The sequence below is a fragment of the Staurois parvus genome, unplaced genomic scaffold (assembly GCF_062004578.1).
Source record: "Staurois parvus isolate SC_StPar_1 unplaced genomic scaffold, SC_StPar_1.0 ptg000806l, whole genome shotgun sequence".
In the NCBI taxonomy this organism is placed as follows: Eukaryota; Metazoa; Chordata; class Amphibia; order Anura; family Ranidae; genus Staurois; species Staurois parvus.
Window position 1 is genome coordinate 165,668 of NW_028318602.1, and position 23,648 is coordinate 189,315.

General features: G+C 43.8%; 1 protein-coding gene across 6 annotated transcripts in view; it reads left to right on the forward strand.

The window, feature by feature from the left end:
- RABEPK (Rab9 effector protein with kelch motifs) overlaps nt 1–23,648 on the forward strand; it is a 534,413-nt gene that overhangs the window by 108,238 nt on the left and 402,527 nt on the right. For 4 of the 6 annotated variants that reach the window (XM_089654843.1, XM_089654847.1, XM_089654846.1 and 1 more), the window contains exons 2-3: nt 7,051–7,118; nt 7,202–7,270. In XM_089654843.1, the coding sequence (XP_089510969.1) occupies nt 7,218–7,270 (53 nt within the window). In that variant the 5' untranslated portion in view covers nt 7,051–7,118; nt 7,202–7,217. The remainder of the gene's footprint in view (nt 1–7,050; nt 7,119–7,201; nt 7,271–23,648) is intronic. The other 2 variants (XM_089654844.1, XM_089654845.1) reach the window with 1 other exon arrangement.

Sequence of the window (23,648 nt, forward strand, 5' to 3'; positions counted from 1 at the left end):
CCATAGAGGCTCTCGGTGGGGGGCCATCTTCATGTAGCCTCGGCCATTTTGGCAATGTCTGGCGAGTGGTCCTGCTGCGGAGTCTGGTCGTGACAGTACCATGTTCCCTGTTGCACACCTATATAGCTCACTGGTGGAGGATAAGCTGGTGACATCATCCAGCCTTGGAGTCGAGCCTGGGCACTTCTGGCTGTCCTACAATGCTACACTCAAAAAAAAAAATCTAAATATATACTGTATATTCAAGTAGGGGTCTCCATGGTGGTTTGGCATTTCCATCTCTATGTAGAGCCATGCCAGGACCGCATGGTATGTGCTTTACCTCCCCAATGCCATTGACATGCCTGGTGTACCCTTCATCAGGTGGGGGTGCCCCTCTTTAGGGCCTTGGTGGGATCAGATGTCAGTGCTGCCCCTTGTGTTCAGGGGTGGGTGCCTGATCTATTGCTCTTCCAGTGCAGGCGTAGGCACTGGAGGCTGCTCCACTTATGGGGATGCTGGGAAGTAGGGGATGTACCCTTTGGGGACTGTGAGACGCTCTCTTCTGTGCGGGTTTTGTCTGATCCTGTATACCTAGCTAAGGTCTACATGGCCGAGAACACCTGACCCTAGACCTTGAGGCTCTGAATCCCCTCGTGTGTGTTCATAAGTTCGAGCTGGAATTCAAATGCCCGATGGTGGTCTTGCTCCACCACAAGGATTCCCTAGCCTACAGAGACAATGAGGACGCTTGCCGGCACCCCCCTCCCCTCCATTTCCTATCGGGAACTCGCATTATCGATTTGTGGCGCTGCCCTTTGGCTTGGCCTCCACTACCTGGGTGTTTAACACAGTGGTGGCACCAGTCCTTGCTTTGTTGAGACAATGAGGGATCACTGCGATTGCTTACCTGGGCGTCTTGCTTCTATCAGCGGAGTCTTATTCGTCCCTGAAGGACAGCATGGAGATCCCCATGCGTTATCTACCAGACTTTGGGTGGATCCTGAATGGCAGGAGTATCTGGATCTAATTCTCGATTCGGGGAGGGCCATGTTGGACAAACTCCCGAAGCTTCAGTCTACAGTCCGGCAGCTCTTGTTCTGCAAGTGGCCCTCCCTCTATTTGCTGCAGGAAGGTCTTTGGCTTGATGGTGGCTTCGTTTGAAGCAGTACCTTATGCACAGTTTCATATGAGGATGCTGCTGAAGAAAATACTTTCCACGTGGAATTGGTCTTCAGCTTCCTTGGACGCTCCGATTCACCTGGAGCAGTTGACGAGGGCTTCTTTTATCCAGTAGCTGTGGTCTCTGTCTTTACGGACCAGAGAGTGCCTCCTTCCCCTTCGCTGGACAGTGTTTACGACGAATGCCAGCTTGTTGGGCTGGGTAGGAGTCCTGGGATTGGCCCCTCACTGTCTTGGAGTTTTGAGTGCTCAGGCTGTCACTGTCGCATTAGTCGAATGGTCTGAGGGGTCTACAGATCAGGATCCATTTCGAGCAGCTTCGCCGCAGTGGCTTATGTCATTCATCAGTCATCAGAGAGATACTAGAAATGCTGCAGTGGCACTGGAGGCATCTCACAGCCTACAATGGGTGAAAATGTGTCTACCGTACACATTCCAGACAATCCAAACTCTGTCAGTTGTATTATCTTCCCCATCAGACGCTTGGTCGGGAGAGTAGTCCCTACACCCGGAGGCGTTTCATCTGCTTTGTCTTTGCTAGGGGATGCCAGACGTGGATCTTCTGGCATCCCACCTCAATCGGGAGGTTCCAGGGTTAATGGCGAGATTGTTGGACCCTCTGGCGGATCCAACGGTTGCGCTAGTTGCGCCCTGAGATCAGTATAATCTAATTTACAGCTTTGCGCCCCTTAGGCTGCTCCCTGGACTGCTACACCGGATAGATGCCTAAGGAGTACTGGTAATTTTGTTGGCTGCAGATTGGCTTCGCTGCAAATTGTACGCCATCAAGGTGTTGTGGTGGCATATGTTCACTGGAGGCTACATCTTGTCCCAGGGGCCAGTCTCTACCCTGCTTTCCAATGATTGGCTAGGATGGCGTGGCAGTTGTAAGCCAGGTTTTGAAGGACAGTGTTGACTTGCTTGGGATTCCGACTATATTAATGACTTGTTAGTCTTCCTCCTGATAGATTTCTCATCGCACCTGAAAAGCCTATATTGTTGGGTGCTTAGCTTTGGGGTTCCATCCTCGCCTCTTCTCGGTAACTCATGTGTTTCCTTCAACTGTGCATTGATCAGCAGCTTGCTTTTCGTATGATCAATGGTCAGGTTTCTGCTCTGGCCTTTTTCTTTCAACATCTCCTGGCCAAGCATTCTTTTGGTTCTCACATTTGTCCAGAGAGTTTGTCATGTGGTGCCCCCTGTGCACTACCAGTTGACACTGTGGGGCCAACCGAAGGTAGAATTTGGTGGGCGTATGCCCCTATGGGCCGGGAACCTCCTGTCAAGAACCATCGCGACGCATGGGTCTACACATGCGTAGGTGTCTGTCAAGACATGCAGGCAGCACGGCACTAGGACCCAGGCGTACCCGTCGTCTATGACAGTACTGGGCAGGCACTAGGACCTAGGCTGCACCTGTCAGGTGCAGGGCGGGCTACTTAAACCAGCCCTGCACAGACACTTGTTGCCGAATGGTCTTTCTGCGATTCCTGTTATCTGATACCTGTGTTGTGAGTACTATTGATCCGGATTGTCTGACCTTGCTGCCTTCTGCTATCCTGACCCCTTGGCTTGTCTGACTTCGCTCCTGGATGTTCCACTTTAGATCTGATCTCCTGTTACTGACTTGGCGTGTGACCCGACCATTCTTTGCCTACTGTTTTGTACCACACCGACCCCCCGGCTACCGACTCGGCTTGTTTGACTTAGCTCTCGCTCCTCCATCCATCCATCCCTCTAGGACCCCCTGGTCCCCTCTGTCCGAGGTAGAATTGGGGGTTCTCAAAGAATATATAGATGAGAACCTCCAAAAAGGATTTATCTGCCCCTCCACCTCACCGGCAGGGGCAGGAATTTTCTTTGTTGAGAAAAAGGATAAAACCCTGAGGCCCTGTGTGGATTATCGGGAATTGAATAGGATCAAGATCAAAAACCGTTATCCCTTGCCTCTGGTCCCGGAGCTTTTTCAAAGCTTAAGGTCCACAGCTTGTTTCACCAAATTGGACCTTAGGGGGGCATATAATTTGGTTCGTATCCGGGAGGGGGACGTGTGGAAGACGGCTTTTCACACTCGGTTTGGCCACTTTGAATACCTAGTTATGCCCTTTGGACTCTGCAATGCCCCAGCCACTTTCCAACATTTTGTCAATGATGTCTTCAGGGACTACCTTGACATCTTTGTCATTGTGTATCTTGATGACATCTTGATATTTTCACCCTCACTGGAGACCCATAGGGTTCATGTGACAAGGGTCCTGGAGCACTTGCGCCTACACGGCCTATACGCCAAAGCTGACAAATATAGCTTTGAACAGCAGAGTATTTCCTTTTTGGGTCTGATCATCTCCACCGCGGGGGTTGCGATGGACCCCCAGAAGGTCGCGGCAATTCTTGAGTGGCCAATCCCTACTGACAAGAAATGCGTCCAACGATTCATTGGATTTGCCAATTTCTTCAGGAAAGGTCTGGTCTCCCCTATCACACAGCTAACCAAGCTAGGAACCCGCTTCAAATGGACACCAGAGGCCCAGGCGGCGTTCGAATCTCTAAAGAATCTATTTACCACGGCACCCATCCTGGGCCAGCCGGACGCAGCACTACCATACGTACTGGAAGTAGATGCATCCCAAAATGCAGTAAGATCAATTCTGTCCCAGCGTAAGGGCCCAAAGGAGCTTCTACACCCGGTGGCATTCTTCTCCAGAAAACTTACCCCGGCTGAGCGGAACTATGACATCGGTGACCGAGAATTATTGGCCATCAAAACCGCCTTGGAGGAATGGAGATATTTGCTAGAAGGAGCTGCCCACCTGATTTTGATTTTTACAGATCACAAAAATCTCGAGTATTTGAGGACGACGAAACGTCTACGGCCACGTCAAGCAAGATGTGCACTCTTCTTTTCCCGATTCTCATTCCACATTACCTACAGGCCAGGATCCAAAAACACTAAACCTGATGCTCTCTCGCGCATGTTCGAGGACCCCAAGGAAGAACCCAGGCCAGATACCATCCTTTCATCCGGAAACTTTCTGGCTCTCCAGATGGAACTGCGCTCAAAACTGCAAGATGCGTCAGGGACTATGCCTATCCTACCAGGGGTACCACTCTCAAATGAAGGGTGACTGATACGTAAAGAGGGGTTGATCATAGTGCCAGAGGAAGTCCAGACGCAGGTCTTGGGGCATTGTCACGACCACCCAATAGCAGGGCACTTTGGATTGGCAAAAACCCTGGAGTTGCTTAGACGCACCATTTGGTGGCCTAACATGGCTGGAGACTGTGAACGATACGTCAGATCGTGTACCATCTGTCAAAGAAACAAGCCACCTAGAAGCAAGGCCTGGGGGCTATTACGTCCATTACCCATACCTGTTCGTTCCTGGCAGATGATCGCTATGGATTTTATAGTTGAGCTTCCCCCGTCCCAGGGCCATACCGCAATTTTTGTCATTATTGACTGCCTGTCAAAGATGGCCCATTTTTTGCCTCTGAAAAGCACCCCATCGGCATTAGAGACCGCTCAGATTTTTATCCGAGAAGTGGTCAGACTACATGGGGTTCCGGAAGACGTCGTGTCAGATCGAGGAGTTCAATTTACTTCCATGTTTTGTAACTTGCACTTGGCATCAAACTGGCTCTCTCTTCTGCGTTTCACCCCCAGACCAACGGGCAGACAGAAAGGACCAATCAGACCCTGGAACAATATTTAAGGTGCTATACGTCCTTTTTACAAGACGATAGGCTGACACTCCTGCCTTTGGTGGAATTTCGCATATAATAATGCAAGTCACTCAGCCATGGGACAATCCCCATTTTTTACAAACTATGGGTTTCATCCCACCTTCTTGCCTGATTTGATAGCTGAGAGTGCAGTTCCAGCCACCCAAAGTATGATCAATTTTTTTTCTGACAATAATAAGTTACTGCAAGAAGCCATGGCTAAGGCCCAGGAAGACAATAAGAAGGCCTTTGACAAGAAGCGAAGGGGGGAATTGGTGCTGCAACCTGGGGATAAAGTATGGTTGGCAACAACAAATCTGAAGATGTTATGTCCCTCAAAGAAACTAGGACCCACATTTTTGGGGCCATTTCGCGTCAAACGCATGATTAATAAGGTGGCATACGAGCTCATTCTTCCGGAAACCTTTAAGATTCACCCGGTGTTTCACGTCTGCCTGCTAAAACCAGTTGTCCCAGATCCATTTCCGGACCGAGAATCCAGACCCCCTGAAGCCATCACCATTGAGGAACAAGAGGAATTCGAAGTGGAAGCAATCCTAAATTGCCGAAGGAGGGGAGGCCAGACCCAATTCTTGATCAAATGGAAAGGCTATGGTCCAGAGGAGAACTCTTGGGAACCAGCCCAAAATGTCCATGCCCCTAGACTCATCCGGGAGTTCCATCGTAGCCACCCACGGAGGGGAGATCAGTTGGGCACCCGGAGGATGCCCATGGGGGGGGGGGGCAATGTCAGGAACCATCGCGACGCATGGGTCTACACATGCGTAGGTGTCAAGACATGCAGGCAGCACGGCACTAGGACCCAGGCACACCCGTCGTCTATGACAGTACTGGGCAGGCACTAGGACCTAGGCTGCACCTGTCAGGTGCAGGGCGGGCTACTTAAACCAGCCCTGCACAGACACTTGTTGCCGAATGGTCTTTCTGCGATTCCTGTTATCTGATACCCGTGTTGTGAGTACTATTGATCCGGATTGTCTGACCTTGCTGACTTCTCCTATCCTGACCCCCTTGGCTTGTCTGACTTCGCTCCTGGATGTTCCCCTTTAGATCTGATCTCCTGTTACTGACCTGGCGTGTGACCCGACCATTCTTTGCCTACTGTTTTGTACCACACCGACCCCCCGGCTACCGACTCAGCTTTTTTGACTTAGCTCTCGCTCCTCCATCCATCCCTCTAGGACCCCCTGGTCCCCTCACATCAGACTCTCACCCTGCAGGAGCCTCTGGCTGACTCCTCTACCACCGGTAGGGATATCCAGTAGCTGCGACCCGGTCTCGGAGCGCTCCAAGTCCATCCCCACCATCAGGGGCCCTGGTGAACAAGTGCTCCGGAACTTTGACTCCGCGCTCTGGGGAGGCCCTATCAGTGGATTGCTAGAGGTGCTGCCAGGTGGTCCCTTACACCTCCCTTACATGTGACGGTACACTTCACTGGGGTGGTTAGCACCTCCAGGGCTTTCTGACATCAGGCATCAGTTTCTCAAGTTTGCATAGTGGTGCTCTGGGCATCTGTGCATCCGTGTTCACAAAATTTTATACATTTACGTGTTGGAATCTTTCATTGCAAGTTTGAGCTACTGAGTTTTGCAAGCGGCTGCTTGGGACTCTCGAGTGCCCCTTTTGGGGTGGTTCGGAGTGCTGGCTTGTTTCCCTGGGTTTGTCTCAGTTGGTTTGCCCATGTTTCCCTGGGTTTGTCTCAGTTGGTTTGCCCACCCCTTGTTGTGGCACTGCTTTGGGACATCTCTGTTTGGTAATGGATTATGAAGAAAGGCTGTGTCTATCAATGAATGTCAGGGGGAAATGGGAATTTTTGTTACTCACCGTATATTCCCTTTCTCTGAGTTCATTGATGGACACAGCACCCACCCCTGTATGGAGCTTTCTTCTTTGACGCTGCTTGTGACTGACTGGGTTGCCTAAAGCTCAGAGGGTTTTTTATTTTTGCCCAGAGAGGAATGCTCATAGGAGGTGCCGAGTTTTGTTGTTCCTAGTGCCCTACTCCTGTAGTTGGGGCTATAAAACCCTGTTTGGTAATGGATTATGAAGAAAGGCTGTGTCTGTGAATGAACTCAGAGAAAGGAATTTTACAGTGAGTAACAAACAAATCTTGCTTTTTTTTTTTTTCTTCATTGGATTGATTAGGCACCCTAGCACAGAAAGGTGTCTGCTGAGGCCACAAGGGCTGCACTATAGAGGACAGAGGCCTGCAGGTATGGCACCAAGACTATAATGGGCTTTATTGCACAGGGACCAAAATGTCATACCTCATTTTGAGACCATTTTTATATTTCAGTGTGTTGTTCATTACCATGGAATTGATGGGCATTTTGGAACCCTGCGATGCACCTAAAGAACTGATGTGGTAAGGTAACCAATTTTACTGTTTTTCACATTACAGCCTTAAAAGGGCAGGGCTTTTTTTCCAATTAAATCTGATTCTACATTCAAATGGTAGTTTTCAGTTTTCTTCCACGTCTTTCTAATTTTGGTTTCCTTTCTAAAGCATTTGAGATAATTTTAGCTGAGCAGCCTCTCAGTTTCTGCACTTCTTTATATGTTTTCCCCTCTCCAATCAACTTTTTAATCAAAGTGCTCTGCTCTGAACAATGTCTGGAATGACCCATTTTACTCAGATTTTCAGAGGGAAATGAACTATACTCAACATGTACATTTGCTGCCTTCGTCCTTAAATAAGGGCCACCTGTTGGACACCTGGTTTTTCACAGACTGACCATTAATTGAACGCCACACTACTATTCTTTTGAACATGCCCCTTTCAATTAATGATTTAATTACACAGAATCTGCAGCATGGATGTTGAGATTGTTGGGTCTGTTGGTTTTCTATGACTCTACTACACCTACTAGTAAATTATTTGCGATGTAGAAATATAATTTATACCACAGGGGTGTGGACATTTTTGAAACAAACTACGTGTCCAGGACTAAATTGGTGTCCAAATCTGCTTATCCCTCATGACAATCTACTTGTCCAGATTAAAAAAAAATAATTTCAACCAAAATTGATTTTAGGAATATTTTAAAAACAAAAAGGGTTTTATGGTGACTTAAACGTATAATAATTTACTAAAATAAATTAAAATAGGAGACTAAAATAGTGGTAGTTCCCATTTTTTATGTTGCATGATAGTACCTCAACATTTCAGTAAAAAATGCAAGTAAGTTAATTTTAGGGCACAAAAAAGCAATACATTACCTTATTATTTTGTAAAATATAACAGATGAGGTTGCAGCGAGTAAATAGATATCCAACATGTCGAACCTTAAACTTGCGTGCGCTCGGAAAACGGCAACGAACTTTAGCACCCTATATTTTCTATAGGTGACACTTTTAAAGCCCCTCATAGGTCATCAGTATAGTGTTACTGAGGAGGTCTGGTGCTAGAATTATTGCTCTCACTCTGGCGTGCACCGCAATATGTGATATGTTTATTACAATCAATGTTTTCATGTGTAGGCGCTGCAGTACTTGTGGGGGGGGGGGCCTCAATTATTTTTGGGGTGGGGAATGTTATGTGCTTGGGTTTAACTAATTTTTTACAATTGGGAGACGAAAAACTTTTTTTGGTTACTTATGTTTTTTTTTTGATCACATAGAGGACAAAGTCATCTGTGATATTTTTTGGTGATAGGTTTTCTTTATTGAGACATGCAAGGTCTAAAATACCCTGGATGTCACCCCTGTGCTCCACTGAATGTAATGAAGTGTACATTGCTATATACAATCTTTCCCAGCCTCCACTCCATGGCCGGGGACCTGGAAGTGACATCATAATGTCACTTCCGGGTCAGGACAAGAAGGGGAGGGGATGTGTCCACTCTCCTCCCTCCCCTCTACGCAATGGCGGAGAGCCGGTTTTGGGCCCGCAGATGGGCAAGTGGAGCCTGGGAGACGTTGAGCGGGGGGAGGTTCAACTGGGGGGGGGGGTGAGAGGCTGGCACTGCTGCCCAAATGCTTCCACCTGACAGGTGAGTCCTGCTGCTTGCCCGCAGCAGGGCTAAAGGTAAAAAGAAAACGACCTGCCGGTGCACGAAACTACATGTCCCGCACATCGGGCGATTGGAATTCAACAGCCCTGTACCAAAAACTGTGATTGATCTGGTTAGTGATGTTTGACTGCTTTTATTTTGACCACAACTGCATGTGTATTTCCTTGCACTGATCAAATGAAAAAAAAAGCTCACAGATTCTTGCATCCACACAAGCAATGTGAGTGCGGCTGATGGAATGCTTGTTTTTCAGCAGGACTGTGATTGTAAAGGATTACATTTTATTTTTTAAAAAGAACAAACATGTTATACCTACCAGCTCTTGGCAATGGTTTTTCATCAATTCTCCCAATCCTCTTCTGCTGGCACTCCTGGATCCTCTCCCCTGCCGAGCCTGTTTCTGTGCATCCATGTGTGTTTCCTCTGTGTCCAAAGACACACAGGGCATGGCTTATCCCCATCCCCTGCTCACTCCTCACTGGCTGTGATTGACAGGAGTGGTAGGCAATGACTCCCACTGCTGTCTCCAATTCAATGAGGAGGGAGAACCAAGAGAACCTCTGCTCTCGTATACAGAGCTGGATCGAGATTGCGCTCAGGTAAGTTTAAGGCAGAGCTGAAATGCATTAACCACATAAGCTCCAGAAGATTTACCCCCTTTAATGACCAGGCCATTTTTTGCTGTTCATGTGGTCATGCAATGCTGTACCCAAACTAAGCTTTTTTTTTTGTCCTTTTTTTCACACAAATAGAGCTTTCTGTTGGTGGTATTTTATCACCACTGGGTATTTTTCATGATCTAAATGGAAATTTTGAAAAAAAAACCCCAATATTTTCTACTTTCAGTTATAACAAAAATAGCCAATAAACTCAAACTTAGTCATGAATTTAGGCCAAAATGTATTCTACATGCCTTTTGGTAAGAAAATCCCAATGTGTGTATATTAATTGGTTTGTGTAAAAGTTTTATAATGTCTACAAACTATGGTGTATATATATATTGGAATTTACGCAGCTTTTACTGACTGCATTTTACTGATACTAACTGTATCACATTTCTTGAGATTCAAAAAAGCCAAGCAGTTCAAAAACACCCCAAATGACTTAATTTTCAAAGTAGACACATCAAGGAATTTGCTGAGACGCATGTTGAGTCCATGGAAGATTTTATTATTTGCCACACATGGAAAATGACAACTTTTATTTTTTTTTACACAAAGTTGTCACTTAAATTATGTATGGCTATTGCATGTCATGGGTATATGTGGAATAACACACCAAAACACATTCTGCTACTTCTCCCAAGCATGGGGATACCACATGTGAGAGACTTTTTGTCAGCTAACCACATACAGGCCCCCAAAATACAATGACCACCTTCATGCTTTCAAAGGGCATATTTCCTCATATCACTTCCTCATTACCTATCACAGTTTTGGAGGTCCTAAATATGTGTGTAAAGGTGACATGTGGCATAAGCTCCTAATGTTGGCCCTAAAATGCCAGGATAGTACAAATATCCCCTCCCCATATGACCCTTTTTTGGAAAGTAGGCACCCCAAGGAATTTGATAAGAGGCATGGTGAGGATTTTGTAAATATCATTTTTGTCACAGGGTTTTGACAAACCAAAAAAAAGAAAAAATACATTTTTGTTTTCTTTCTTTAATTTCAAAAAACTTGTAACAAATAACTGCAAAATACTAACCATGCCCCTTAGCAAATACCCTGGAGTGTCTACTTTCCAAAAAGGGGTCATTTGAAGGGGTGCTTCTACTATCTGGCAATTCAGGACCAACATTAGAAACTATGCCACACATCACCCACTCTTCTAACCACTTGAAGACAAAGCCTTTTCTGACACTTTATGCTTACATGAAAAATATTTTTTTTGCTAGAAAATTACTTTGAGAAAACAGATAAGTCTAGACTTTACATATATCAGAGATCTTACACAGGTGAAAAGCCATATGTCTGTCCTGAGTGCGGGAAATACTTTTCAGTGAAGCCCAGTCTTCACACACATCAGAGATCTTACATGGAGGAGAAGTTGTATACCTGTTGGGAGTGCGTGAAATGTTTTTCAGAGAAGCCCTTTTCTTCATATATGACAGAGATCTCATACGGGGGAAAAGCTGTATTGGGGACAAGAGGGTGAGTGAGAGTGGCAAAAGTACTGAGATTAATACATTGCATGGGAACTGAACTGTATGTAATGAACTATATGTTTAAACTGAGGAGGGGTTCACCCAGGGGGGTCTTAGAGGAAAATCAGAAGGAGGACAATGTAAAACAGATAAAGACCTAGAAGAAGAGGACCTGGGTATATGAGTTTGGAAGTAGGGGGAGAGAAAAAGGAAGAAAAGAACTGAGAGGAGGATACCCATGGAAGACAACAAATTTTGATATCAAATCAAAAATAGACACCCCCCCTGCCCCCAAAACCAGAACTGCGGAAATTTGAAATAGTCCCTGACAGCATGACAAACAAAGTGTCAAAAGGAGGAGGGCCTAAGACTTCCCAAACAGGGTCAATTAAAAAATATATACCCTCACAGGAGAAACAGACTCCAGAGAGACAACAGCGAATAAGTGTAAGAGGTGAGAGGGAGAATGGCGGGGAATGTGCCAGACTATCCCTGGGAATAGCTAACAGTAGTCAACATATGGAAGAAGAAGTGGATATGGATAAAGTAGAAGAACAAGAGGAAAGCTCACAGATGCATACTAAAGCAGAAATAGCAGAAATGTTTAAAGGACTTGAAAGATCCCTAAAACAGGAATTGGCGAAATTACATAAAGACCTGGGGCAAATATTGGAGACAGAAGAAAAACTAGATAAACATGCCCAAATTATACAGAAATTAGAAAAACGGGCGATGGAAATGAGAAAAGAACAAAGAAATCTGTTATATAAATTGGAAGACCAGGAGGATAGGGATAGGAGATGCAATCTAAGGATATGAGGCTTTCCAGAGATCTCCCAAGGAGAAGTTTGATGGGAATAATAACGAAAATGCTGAATACTATAATGGATGAAGAGATGTAATAGTGCAATTCCATAATTTTTGGGATAAAGAAGAGCTTTGGAAGAAGATAAAAAGAAGAGCAATAATAAAATATGGAGAAATAAATATACAGATCTTTGCTGATTTAGCAGCGGAAACATTAATAAGAAGGAGAACTCTGAGCAGATGAAAAAACAGAATGCTCGATATAGCTGGGGGTTTCCAGCGTGTTTGATCGGATGGAGAAATAGACATTCAGCAAGACTGAGATTCCCCGAAGATCTGAGAGACTTCTGTGAGAGACTTGATATACAGAAAATAAATCTCCCTGTTTGGAAGGAAGAAGGAAAAATGTGGGCTATGGAAAATGAGGGGAGGCAGGTAGCTCTAAGGAGAAATAGAGAGTAGGAATAGTAAAGAAGAATAAGATGGGAGGGGTGCTCTCCTTTATTTATTTCTCTCTCTCACTCTCTCTCTCTCCCTCCATTTCTACCTCTCTCTTATGATCTTTGAAGTTTACTAGAGTATGGCAGGACACAGAGGATGAGACTTGCTTATTGAGGGACAGTTCATGGTCAGAGCTTCACCTTAAAAGCTAAATCAAAGGTGGGGTTAGAACCACAAAGGATTCATAGGCAAAATGTAAACCTAAAGGGAGATGGGGGGGGGGCAGGGAGGGAGAGGAGTGGGAGGGAGGAGGGGTGGTGGAGGGACCGGAAGGTTGGTTGGGGAGGAGTTGGGTATGGGGAGGGGATAGGTAGTTTAAGACTCTGCGAAATAGTGGGAGAAACGTCAGTCTGGAGAAATCCTAGAGATCAAAGGGGAAGATGTGGAGGAAAGAGAGAAGAGATGGGGAAGATAGAGGTGTGGAGAGGAGAAGAATGGAAGAGATTCACTTTGTGACCTAGTCAGGTCCATAAATATTGGGACATGGACACAATTCTAACATTTGTGGCTCTATACACCACCACAATGGATTTGAAATGAACAAGAAGTGCTTTAACTGCAGACTGTCAACTTTAATTTGAGGGTATTTACATCCAAATCAGGTGAATGGTGTAGGAATTACAACAGTTTGCATGTGTGCCTCCCACTTGTTAAGGGACCAAAAGTAATGGGACAGAATAATAATCATAAGTCAAACTTTCACTTTTTAATACTTGGTTGCAAATCCTTTGCAGTCAATTACAGCCTGAAGTCTGGAACTCATAGACATCGCCAGACGCTGGGTTTCATCCCTGGTGATGCTCTGCCAGGCCTCTACTGCAACTGTCTTCAGTTCCTGCTTGTTCTTGGGGCATTTTCCCTTCAGTTTTGTCTTCAGCAAGTGAAATGCATGCTCAATCGGATTCAGGTCAGGTGATTGACTTGGCCATTGCATAACATTCCACTTCTTTCCCTTAAAAAACTCTTTGGTTGCTTTTGCAGTATGCTTTGGGTCATTGTCCATCTGCACTGTGAAGCGGCGTCCAATAAGTTCTGCAGCACTTGGCTGAATATGAGCAGATAATATTGCCCGAAACACTTCAGAATTCATCCTGCTGCTTTTGTCAGCAGTCACATCATCAATAAATACAAGAGAACCAGTTCCATTGGCAGCTATACATGCCCACGCCATGACACTACCACCACCATGCTTCACTGATGAGGTGGTATGCTTAGGATCATGAGCAGTTCCTTTCCTTCTCCATTCTCTTCCCATCACTCTGGTACAAGTTGATATTGGTCTCATCTGTCCATAGGATGTTGTTCCAGAACTGTGAAGGCTTTTTTAGATGTCGTTTGGCAAACTCTAATCTGGCCTTCCTGTTTTTGAGGCTCACCAATGGTTTACATCTTGTGGTGAACCCTCTGTTTTCACTCTGCTGAAGTCTTCTCTTGATTGTTGACTTTGACACACATCCTCCTGGAGAGTGTTCTTGATCTGGCCAACTGTTGTGAAGGGTGTTTTCTTCACCAGGGAAGAATTCTTCGGTCATCCACCACAGTTGTTTTCCCTGGTCTTCCGGGTCTTTTGGTGTTGCTGAGCTCACCGGTGCGTTCCTTCTTTTTAAGAATGTTCCAAACAGTTGTTTTGGCCACGCCTAATGTTTTTGCTATCTCTCTGATGGGTTTGTTTTGTTTTTTTCAGCCTAATGATGGCTTGCTTCACTGATAGTGATAGCTCTTTGGATCTCATCTTGAGAGTTGACAGCAACAGATTCCAAATGCAAATAGCACACTTAAAATGAACTCTGGACCTTTTATATGCTCATTGTAATTGGGATAATGAGGGAATAACACACACCTTGGCCATGGAACAGCTGAGAAGCCAATAGTCCCATTACTTTTGGTCCCTTAACAAGTGGGAGGCACATACACAGACTGTTGTAATTCCTACTCCATTCACCTGATTTGGATATAAATACCCTCAAATTAAAGCTGACAGTCTGCAGTTAAAGCACATCTTGTTTGTTTCGTTTCAAATCTATTGTGGTGGTGTATAGAGCCAAAAATGTTAGAATTGTGTCGATGTCCTAATATTTATGGACCTGACTGTATAATGTTAAAGGGTTAAATAGCCCTGGGAAGAGATTTTCTTCAGTGTTTTTTTTACAGGAGACACATTTGGTGCAAGAATCAAATGTGAAATTAAATTCCAGATATTATCCAATGTGGTTTTATGCAGATTCCCCAATTTAACGTGCCAAGGGAGTGGCAATAGGTTTTGTAAAAAATATAAGGTTTAAGCTAGAAGACAGATTGGTAGATCCTGAAGGGAGATTTCTGTTTCTGAAGGGAAAATTACAGGAAATAGACTGTACATTAGGAAATATTTATTGCCCGAATAAGAAACTGGAGGTATTCCTAAAAAATACTCTGAGGAAGTTAATGGATTTCAAAAAAGGCAATTTAATTGTGGCAGGTGATTTCAATCTCTGCATGGATCCCCAGATGGATATGATGTCCTCTGTGCAGAGAGATGGTAGTAGGTCTCTGAAATCCTTGAAAAAAATGATATACCAATGTCAACTTGTAGATATATGGAGAATTAAGCACATGATGGACAGAGACTATACGTTTTATTGTCATGCACATGAGATGTATTCAAGATTGGATTATATATTGCTGGACTATCGACTTATCGAGTCTCTGGTCAAAGTAAAAATAGAAGTGATGTCAATATCGGACCATGGCCCTGTCACAATGCAATTATTATGCGGAAATTATTAGATCGGGGGGAAAGTATGGAGGTTAAATGAGACACTTCTCTAGGATCCAGAGGTGGATCAAAGAATTAAAAAAGAAATAGAACAATTTTTTGAGGAAAATGATTCTGGGGAAGTGTCCGTAACAACAGTGTGAGAGGCTCATAAGGCCTATATTAGAGGAATCCTGATAGCGATTGGAGCAAAAAAGAAGAGGGAAAGAAGAGAAAAAATAAACACGCTTCTTAGTGAACTCTGTGAGTTAGAGCAGATACATAAACATAAAGTAACAAAAGAGAATATGCAGAAGGTAATAAATAAATGAGAAGAATTAAATACATTTCTGGAAGAAGATAAGAGAAGAGTGTTCAATAAAATAAGTGAGAGATACAGATGGGGAGATAGGACAGGAAAGTATTTAATGAGGGCTCAGAGAAAAAAAAATCTAGGCACTTCATAGAGAAAATAAGAGACCACAAAGGAGAATTAATGTATTCAACTAAAGATATAGCTAAAGTTTTCCATTTTCCAAACCATGTCTCGAACAGTCCTGCCAAAGGGTTCTTGATACCAGAGTTCTCAGCCAGTTCATCAGATAACATCTGCAGTCCTTGCAGAGCCTTCGTTATGCTCCTCAAAGTTAGTTATAAATTTAGGCCAAAATGTATTCTGCTACATGATTTCGGTAAAAAAAAATCACAATAAGTGTATATTGATTGCTTTGTGTGAACGTTATAGCGTCTACAATCTATGGTATAGATACTGCAATTTACACCATTTTTTTGCTATACAGCGCTGCACTATGGACAATTGCGCGGTCATGCAATATGGTACATAAATGAAATTTATGTCCTTTTTTCACACAAATAGAGCTTTCTTTTGGTGGTATTTGATCACCTGTGCACTTTTTATTTTTGGCGCTATAACCAGAAAAAGTTTTGAAGAAAAAAAAAAATTTTGAAAAAAACAATATTTTCTCATTTCGGTCATAAAAAATATCCAAAAAAAACGAACATTTTGTCATAAATTTAGGCCAAAATGTATTCTGCTACATGTTTTTGGTTAAAAAAATCCCAGTAAGTGTATATTTATTGCTTTGTGTGAAAGTTATAGCGTCAAATTTCTTGAGGTGCTAAAATACCAGGATGGTACAAACACCCTCAAATGACCCCTTTTCGGAAAGTAGACACCCTAAGCTATCTGCTGAGAGGCATATTGAGTCCATGGAAGATTTATTTTTTCCCCACAAGTTTCTGGAAAATGACAATTTTTTTTTTTTTACATGAAGTTGTCATTTAAATGATTTATTTCTCTCGCACAAGCCATGGGTATATGTGGAATTACACCCCAAAATACATTCTGCAACTTCTACCGAGTATGGGGATACCACGTGTGTGAGACTTTTTGGGAGCCTAGCCACATACAGAAGTCTGAAATCCAATGACCACTTTGAAAGCCTGAAGGTGCGTAACTTCCTCATTACACTTCCTCACTACCTATCACAGTTTTGTATTTCAATGGTTTTTATTAATTTTAAACAGTATAAAACAGAGGCAACAAAACACACCCACGCAGGGGCTATCAATTGCACCAATAAAAAAGGCATAATAGAGCAGACAACGCTCTAATTCCAATAAGGCAAAACGTATGCCCACGCAGGGGCTATCAATGGCACATAGGTTACAATAACATCAGTAAGACTCTGACTATCGCAACTAAAGACAGTTGTCCGAACCCTGACCCTCTGAGGACGTGCATCGCACGAAACGCGTCAGGGGGGCTACAGCTCATGGACATCTAGCCACTTCATGTGGCCAACTATCTATGGTCAGTACTCATGTTTGTTTACCCCTTTTTGACTATTAAACGCAAGTCAAACAGTATTACACTATGTGGCGTCCTTCATTGGGCTCTCTCTGAGAGCACCATCTCCCACAGTACTTCTTTGGACCAAGGAGTTCCCTGACGCTCACACGTTCGGATGCTACTTGGCCATCTCTCCTTGCGGTGAGACAGAGGATAGGACGCAGTGCGACCTGACCAGAGCCCTGATGCTGGAGTGATCTTGCAGCAGCTTTTTCCTTACATGCGTTATTTTAACGCACCTCTGGTGAGTGCGCACTCTATCTGTTTTCCAGGATTTCCTTTACCTTTTACTACCACCACTCTGGGACGAGAACTTTATGTGTGCTCTCAGCACTCTTTATAGACTATATGCATTATTCACCTGTGTGGCATATCTGTTTGACCACTGATATTTATATATTTTATAGAGAAACATTTATATTTTGTTTTTAGCGCTGCACCTATTTTTCTTTTATTAAAGACAGTTGTCCACTGTCACATCAAAACAAACAGAAAAGGAGAGAAGAAGAGCAGAGAAGAAAGGGAAAAAAAAACAAAAAACAAAAAAACCCAAAGAGCAGGGGTCCACGAGCGCCAATACCAAACTCCATTACCTCCCCACACTGGCCGGGGGGAGCGTGGGAAAGGCGTATTGCAACCACGGCTCCCATACTTTCAAAAATTTATGTTGAGAGTCGTTGCATATACTCGACATCTGTTCGTTGAGCATCATAGTAGTCATACGATCCCGCACCCCCTGGAAATGTACAAACGGACTCTTCCAGGCCTGAGCAATTGTCCTAGTAGCCGATAAAAACAAATAGGAAGCCAACCGCTGCTGACGAGCCAAGAGGCCCGGTATGGGGCAATGAAGCAAAGCATACCGAGCATCCCGGCGTATGGAGAGATGGAACAAAGTGAAAAGGAGGCCAACCTATCACAGTTTTGAAGGCCCTGACATGCCAGGATAGCCCAAAACCCCCGCAAATGACCCCTTTCTGGAAAGTAGACACCCCAAGAAATTTAAAAAGAGGCATGGTGAGTATTTTGCAGATCTCATTTTTTTCTCACAAGGTTTTGAAATATAAAAAAAGAATAGAAAAAATATGTTTTTATTTTTTTTCTTCATTTTCCAAAAACTTGTGGCAACAAATGAGATCTGTAAAATACTTACCGTGCTTCCTATCAAATTCCTTGGGGTTTCTACTTTCCAAAAAGGGGTCATTTGGGGGGGTTAGGTGCTATCCTGGCATTTCAGGGCCTCCAAAACTGTGATAGGTAGTCTGGAAGTGTATTGAGGAAATAAAGCCCTTTAAAATCCTGGTGCTTATTGGATTTTGGGGTCCTGTACTTGGCTAGACTGCCAAAATGTCTCTCTTACATGTGGTACCCCCATACTCGGGAAAAGTAGCAGAGTGTATTTTGGGGAGTAATTCCACATATACCCATGGCATGTGTGAGCAGTAAATCATTTAAGTGACAATTTTGTGTAAAAAAAAAAATGTTTTTGTCATTTTCCAAAAATTTGTAAAAATATAAATTCTTCTATTGATTCAACATGCCTCTCAGCAAATAGTTTTGGGTGTCTACTTTCCAGAAAGCGGTTGTTTTGGGGGGAGGGGGCATTCTATGCCCAGCATTAGACATTTATGCCACACATCACTCACTCTTCTAACCACCTGAAGACCAAGCCTTTTCTGACACTTTTTGTTCACATGAAAAAAAATCAGTATTTTTTGCTAGGAAATTAAACCCCCAAACATTATATATTTTTTTTAAGCAGACACCCTAGCGAATAAAATGGTGGGTACTACAATTTTTTATGGCACATAGTACTCGCAGAGCGATTTTTCAAAAGCAAATTTTTACAAAAAAATACACTTTTTTTTACTTTAATGCACAAAAACACAATATATTGGCCAATTATTTGGTAAAATATAGAAGATAATGGTATGCCGAGTAAACAAATACCAAACATGACATGCTTTAAAACTGCGCATGCCCCGTGCAATGGCGACAAACTGCAAACATTTTTAATATGCATAGGCAACGCTTTAAAAGCCTTTAAAAGCTACCATTTTAGATTTACAGAGGAGGGCTAGTGTTAGAATTACTGCCCTTGATCTGACGTTCATGACAATACCTCACATGCATGGTGCAACCGCTGTTTACATACCGGCACAGGGTCAAGGCTTGTGCACACAGGTGTACGCGCATGGGAGGGGCAATTTTTTTTTTTTTTGTTATTTTGATTTTTTTTATTATTTTTACATTGTACCTTTCATTTTTTTTTTTTTTATCACTTTTAATGCTATAACAGGGAATGCAAATATCCCCTATAACTTCAATGGGCATTGTCATATATTCTTTTTTGAGAAATCTGGAGTCTATCAGACTCTGGATATCTCCTCTGCCCTTACATTATCTAATCAAACCAAAATCGGTGTGATCAGATTCTTTCCCAATTTACAAATGGCGCTGTTTATATCCTGCAAAACTGAAGTGATGAAATGCTTGTAGATTCCGAATTCTTAGACTATAGAGATTGGCACCACTCTGGTCTCCAATCAGCTCTATGGTCAGCTGGCAGAAACACCGGCTGCATTCTTAGGTTCCCCCAATGGCACGAGACTGCCCGAGAAGGCCGTGGAAGGCAGCGGGGGAGGGGGCATCATCTCCCGCTGCTTGTAAAAGCAATCCTGCAGCTAATTAGCCACTAGGATTGCTTTTACATGAAAGCCGATCGCCGGCTGAAAAAAAACGATACTAGGATGATGCCTGCAGCTGTAGGCATCATCCTGGTATAACCATTCAAAGTCCAGTGATGTACCAGTATGTCACTTGTCCTTGTTGGGTATATATACCATGTTCTTTTTTTTTTTTTGCATGCAGCCTGTGGACTAAATAAAAAAATTAGAAGAAACCTCTGCCAGAAAAAGTGTGTGGTATGCCCACCATTAGAATATACCGCCCTGCATCCACCCACTTTTAATGGTGGGCACACATTAGGTCACACTTGCCACAAGCGCCAGTTCCAAGATTGAACAAATGTCTAAATAGTGGCACGCTTGAATAAAAATTGTCCACATATAAGTGGTACCCCATATGGAAAAAGGATGACACCAAGTCCCAAACTATCTTGCCACTGCTCTCCATGTAGTCTGGGCATCCAGGGGACTCCACGCGACTATCTTTTCCCTCGTAAATCCAAACCTTATAAGTATAGCCTGTTGCCCTCTCACAGGTCTTCTACATCTTGACCCCATATCTGGCATGCTTGCAGGGGAGAAATTGTTTGAATGCAAGACTGCCAGAAAAATTTATGAGGGACTCATCAACGCAGATGTTTTGCTGGGGAGTATAGACATCTGCAAATTTTTGGTTAAGGTGATTTGCGAGGGGCTGAATTTTGTGGAGCCGGTCAAATTCAGGGTTACCCCGAGAATGACAGTGTATTGTCGCTGAAATGCATAAAACACATTATACTCTCATATCTATGCCTGGCCTTGGCAGCAGAGAACACCTACCAAACCACTATTTGTATATAGGAAGGCTTCTAGTATTAGAACCAGCATAGTCAAAAATGTGATCGACCCTCCTCAGATAAATCGTAGCACCACACTTTTCGACCTAAAGGGCTTCTACCCGTGCAATACATGCTATGCGTGTAAGGCTACAAAGGGGGTCAATAGGAGAACAAAACAATTTGAAGCAACCACCACAGGAATGACATACACCATCAAGGAGTTTATAACATGCCATACTGAAGGAGTAGTGTATTGCCTGCAGTGTGAGTGTGGGCTACAATACATAGGAAGAACTAAGAGGCCCATGTGGAAGAGGGTTAGGGAACATATACAAAATATCAAAAAAGGCCATACCAAACACAGTGTTCCCAGACATTTCGCTACCCATCACCATAGTGACCCTTCTAAACTCAAATTTTGGGGCATAGAGAAATACAAAAGACACTGGAGGGGGAGTAACAAAGTTAGATCTATTAGCCAAATGGAATCCAAGTGGATTTTCCTGTTGAGGTCCCAAGCACCTAGGGGCCTTAATGTTGAATTCGACTTGAATTGCTTCATTAACAACTTTTAATTAGGGCTTACTATCCCTAATAGTGACACCCCAAGGGGTCACACCCTGTATTAGCTTAGGACTTGCTATGTAGTAACCATCCCTATGTTAAACTGTATAAATGGGCCTCGGTGGCTCCTTTTAGTTTCCTACATACTCTATATCTCATTTATTCATGTCTTCATATCACCTTCCTATTAGGGTGGCTATCTGTATCTATAGCTAATTTTTTTCTCTTCTGTGGTACTGTAAGGTGGCTGGTATGTGGAGAGTGCCGCCTTAGGGTGCTCAGTCCTGTGATAGGAGCCTGCATCTTATCTATTAATTAGGGTCCTATTTTTAATATACTTTATATTAGTTTAGGATATGTCATCCTGTGACCACCCCTATGGCATACTGTATTAATGGGCCCCTGTGGCATTTTTCGGTTTCCAATACATTTTATATATATTTTTTATATATTTTTATATATTTCATTCACCTTGCGATTTATCTCCATACAACGGGTTTGTTTTGGATCTATGTTAGATTCCATATATCCTATGGGTTCTTTCCCTCTGTGATATTATATGGTGGCAGGTATGTTAGAGTGCCGCCTTAGGGTGCCCAGCCCTGTGATCGGAGCTCGCACCATATTAATTTGTTTTTATTTAATATTCATCACATTTAACGTTTTTGCGCTGTTATTGTTTTTATCATGTTACGGACACTTACTCCGGCATTGGATCAAAGGATTGCTGCATATACGTACAGAAGTTTGTCCTCGGTATAGTACTCCAAGTTAATGGCGGCTGGCACCGCCTAGTAGGAGTGCTGATTGACTAATCCATCCAATAAATTAGGCTCCACCAGTAGTAGGCGTATATCCTGATGAAGTCACGTGTTTGAGTGACGTAACGCGTAGATACGCCAGTGGGAGGAGTTTTTGACGATCGACGGCTTGACGTCATATCCGGCGTGGGCGCCATTTTGGTGCTCCGTTTTCCAACACAGTACACCCTTGGAGTGGTGTAAAGGCCTGCTTGTCTTAAGATCTTTGTAAGTAGTTTTTTAGTATCGTTTACACATAATAAAAGGTTTTACACTATACCAGTCTCTCTTGCCTCACTGGTGACCGTATGGGAGAGTCATACCGGAGAGACATCTTAGGTATCATCCACTGCTGAGGCGTACCATCTGTTGCTGAGACCTACCTATCCAGTACTGAGGCTAGTCAAGAGGAGAGAGCTATACCTTCGCCGCCAGAGAGTTCTACCTGTCATCTGGAGGAATATTCTATTTACTACCCAATGCTCTCTGGTCCCTGGGGGCCTGAGCAGGAAGGTGAGGGGGCACTCCAGCCTTAGAGGATTGGCACATTGCAGCTCACACCTGCATGAAGTCTGTGTGATTTACCAAGGACATTATTCACCATTTGTCATCTTAATGCATGTCACTCTCTTAGCCTTCTATCTCACCCTTTATAGATGCCAGATATATATATATTTCACCCTATCTAGATGTCAGATATTTATTCACCTTTGATATATACTGAATTATATTATCTTGTTCTATCTAGCGCCGTATTAATTGATATATATACTTTAGTTCATGGTTTTGGTGCTGTGGCTGTGGCACCTTTAATACAGGCTGCTTCCATCATCTATTTTCAAAATTGTGGCGCAGGAGATTGTTCCTTAATCATATACACTTACTGTAACACCTTTTCCAGTAGTCTTTCAGCACAGCACCTTGAGAGACCTCGGCTCCTCCCCACCTGAGTAAACGTCTCCACCCTAAATAAAAATGCTGTCACTCCCCTCCGACCTCAGTTCCTGGAATAGTACCTCTGGTCACCTGGGGAGACATAATATGAGACACCAAAACATACCAGCAGACATCTCTCATAATTATTATACAACAGAGGGTGGGTAACCAGTGCTGTCCTGAAAGACTACTGGAAAAGGCGTTACCGTAAGTGTAACTTTGATTTTTCCCCCCTCGTCTTTCAGGACAGCACCTTGAGAGGATAAGCGAGTACTCACCCCGAGGGCGGGTGTCAGAGCCTGGAATCGAACCTGGGCCTTCTGCGGTGAGAGACAGTGTTTCTTCTCACTGAGCCACCTGGAATGCTGGACAGCTCCCTTGACAATTCTTTGGATGATCCTTCCTTTGCCCTGTTTTGTCTTGAACCTTGAACTCCTTGCTCCTCCCATGAACTTCCTATAAAAGCCATGTCTCTGCACTTCCTGGTTGCCAGATTATTGTGCCTTACCAGCCAATATCCCGCTTACTGTTCCTGCTGCTGTCTTCATCTACGTTACCGACCTTTGGCTTGCTACTGACTACGATTCTGCCTCATCCTATCTACTACCATTGGTGACCGACCCTTGGCTTGTGACTGACTCCGCTTCTGTTTGATCCCTGAACTGTTTGATCTGCTTTTGGTTTCCAGCCTACTTATTCCCTGGTGGGGTGATCCTGAGATCTGCGACCTGGCATTCACACGCAGCCAAATCTATCTCCACCATTAGGAGCTCTGGGGAAGACCGGTGGATGCTTAGACCCCGCACCTCAGGTGAGCCTGCGTCATTCCCAGGGTGGGCCGCTGGTGTACCAATCCTGCTGGTT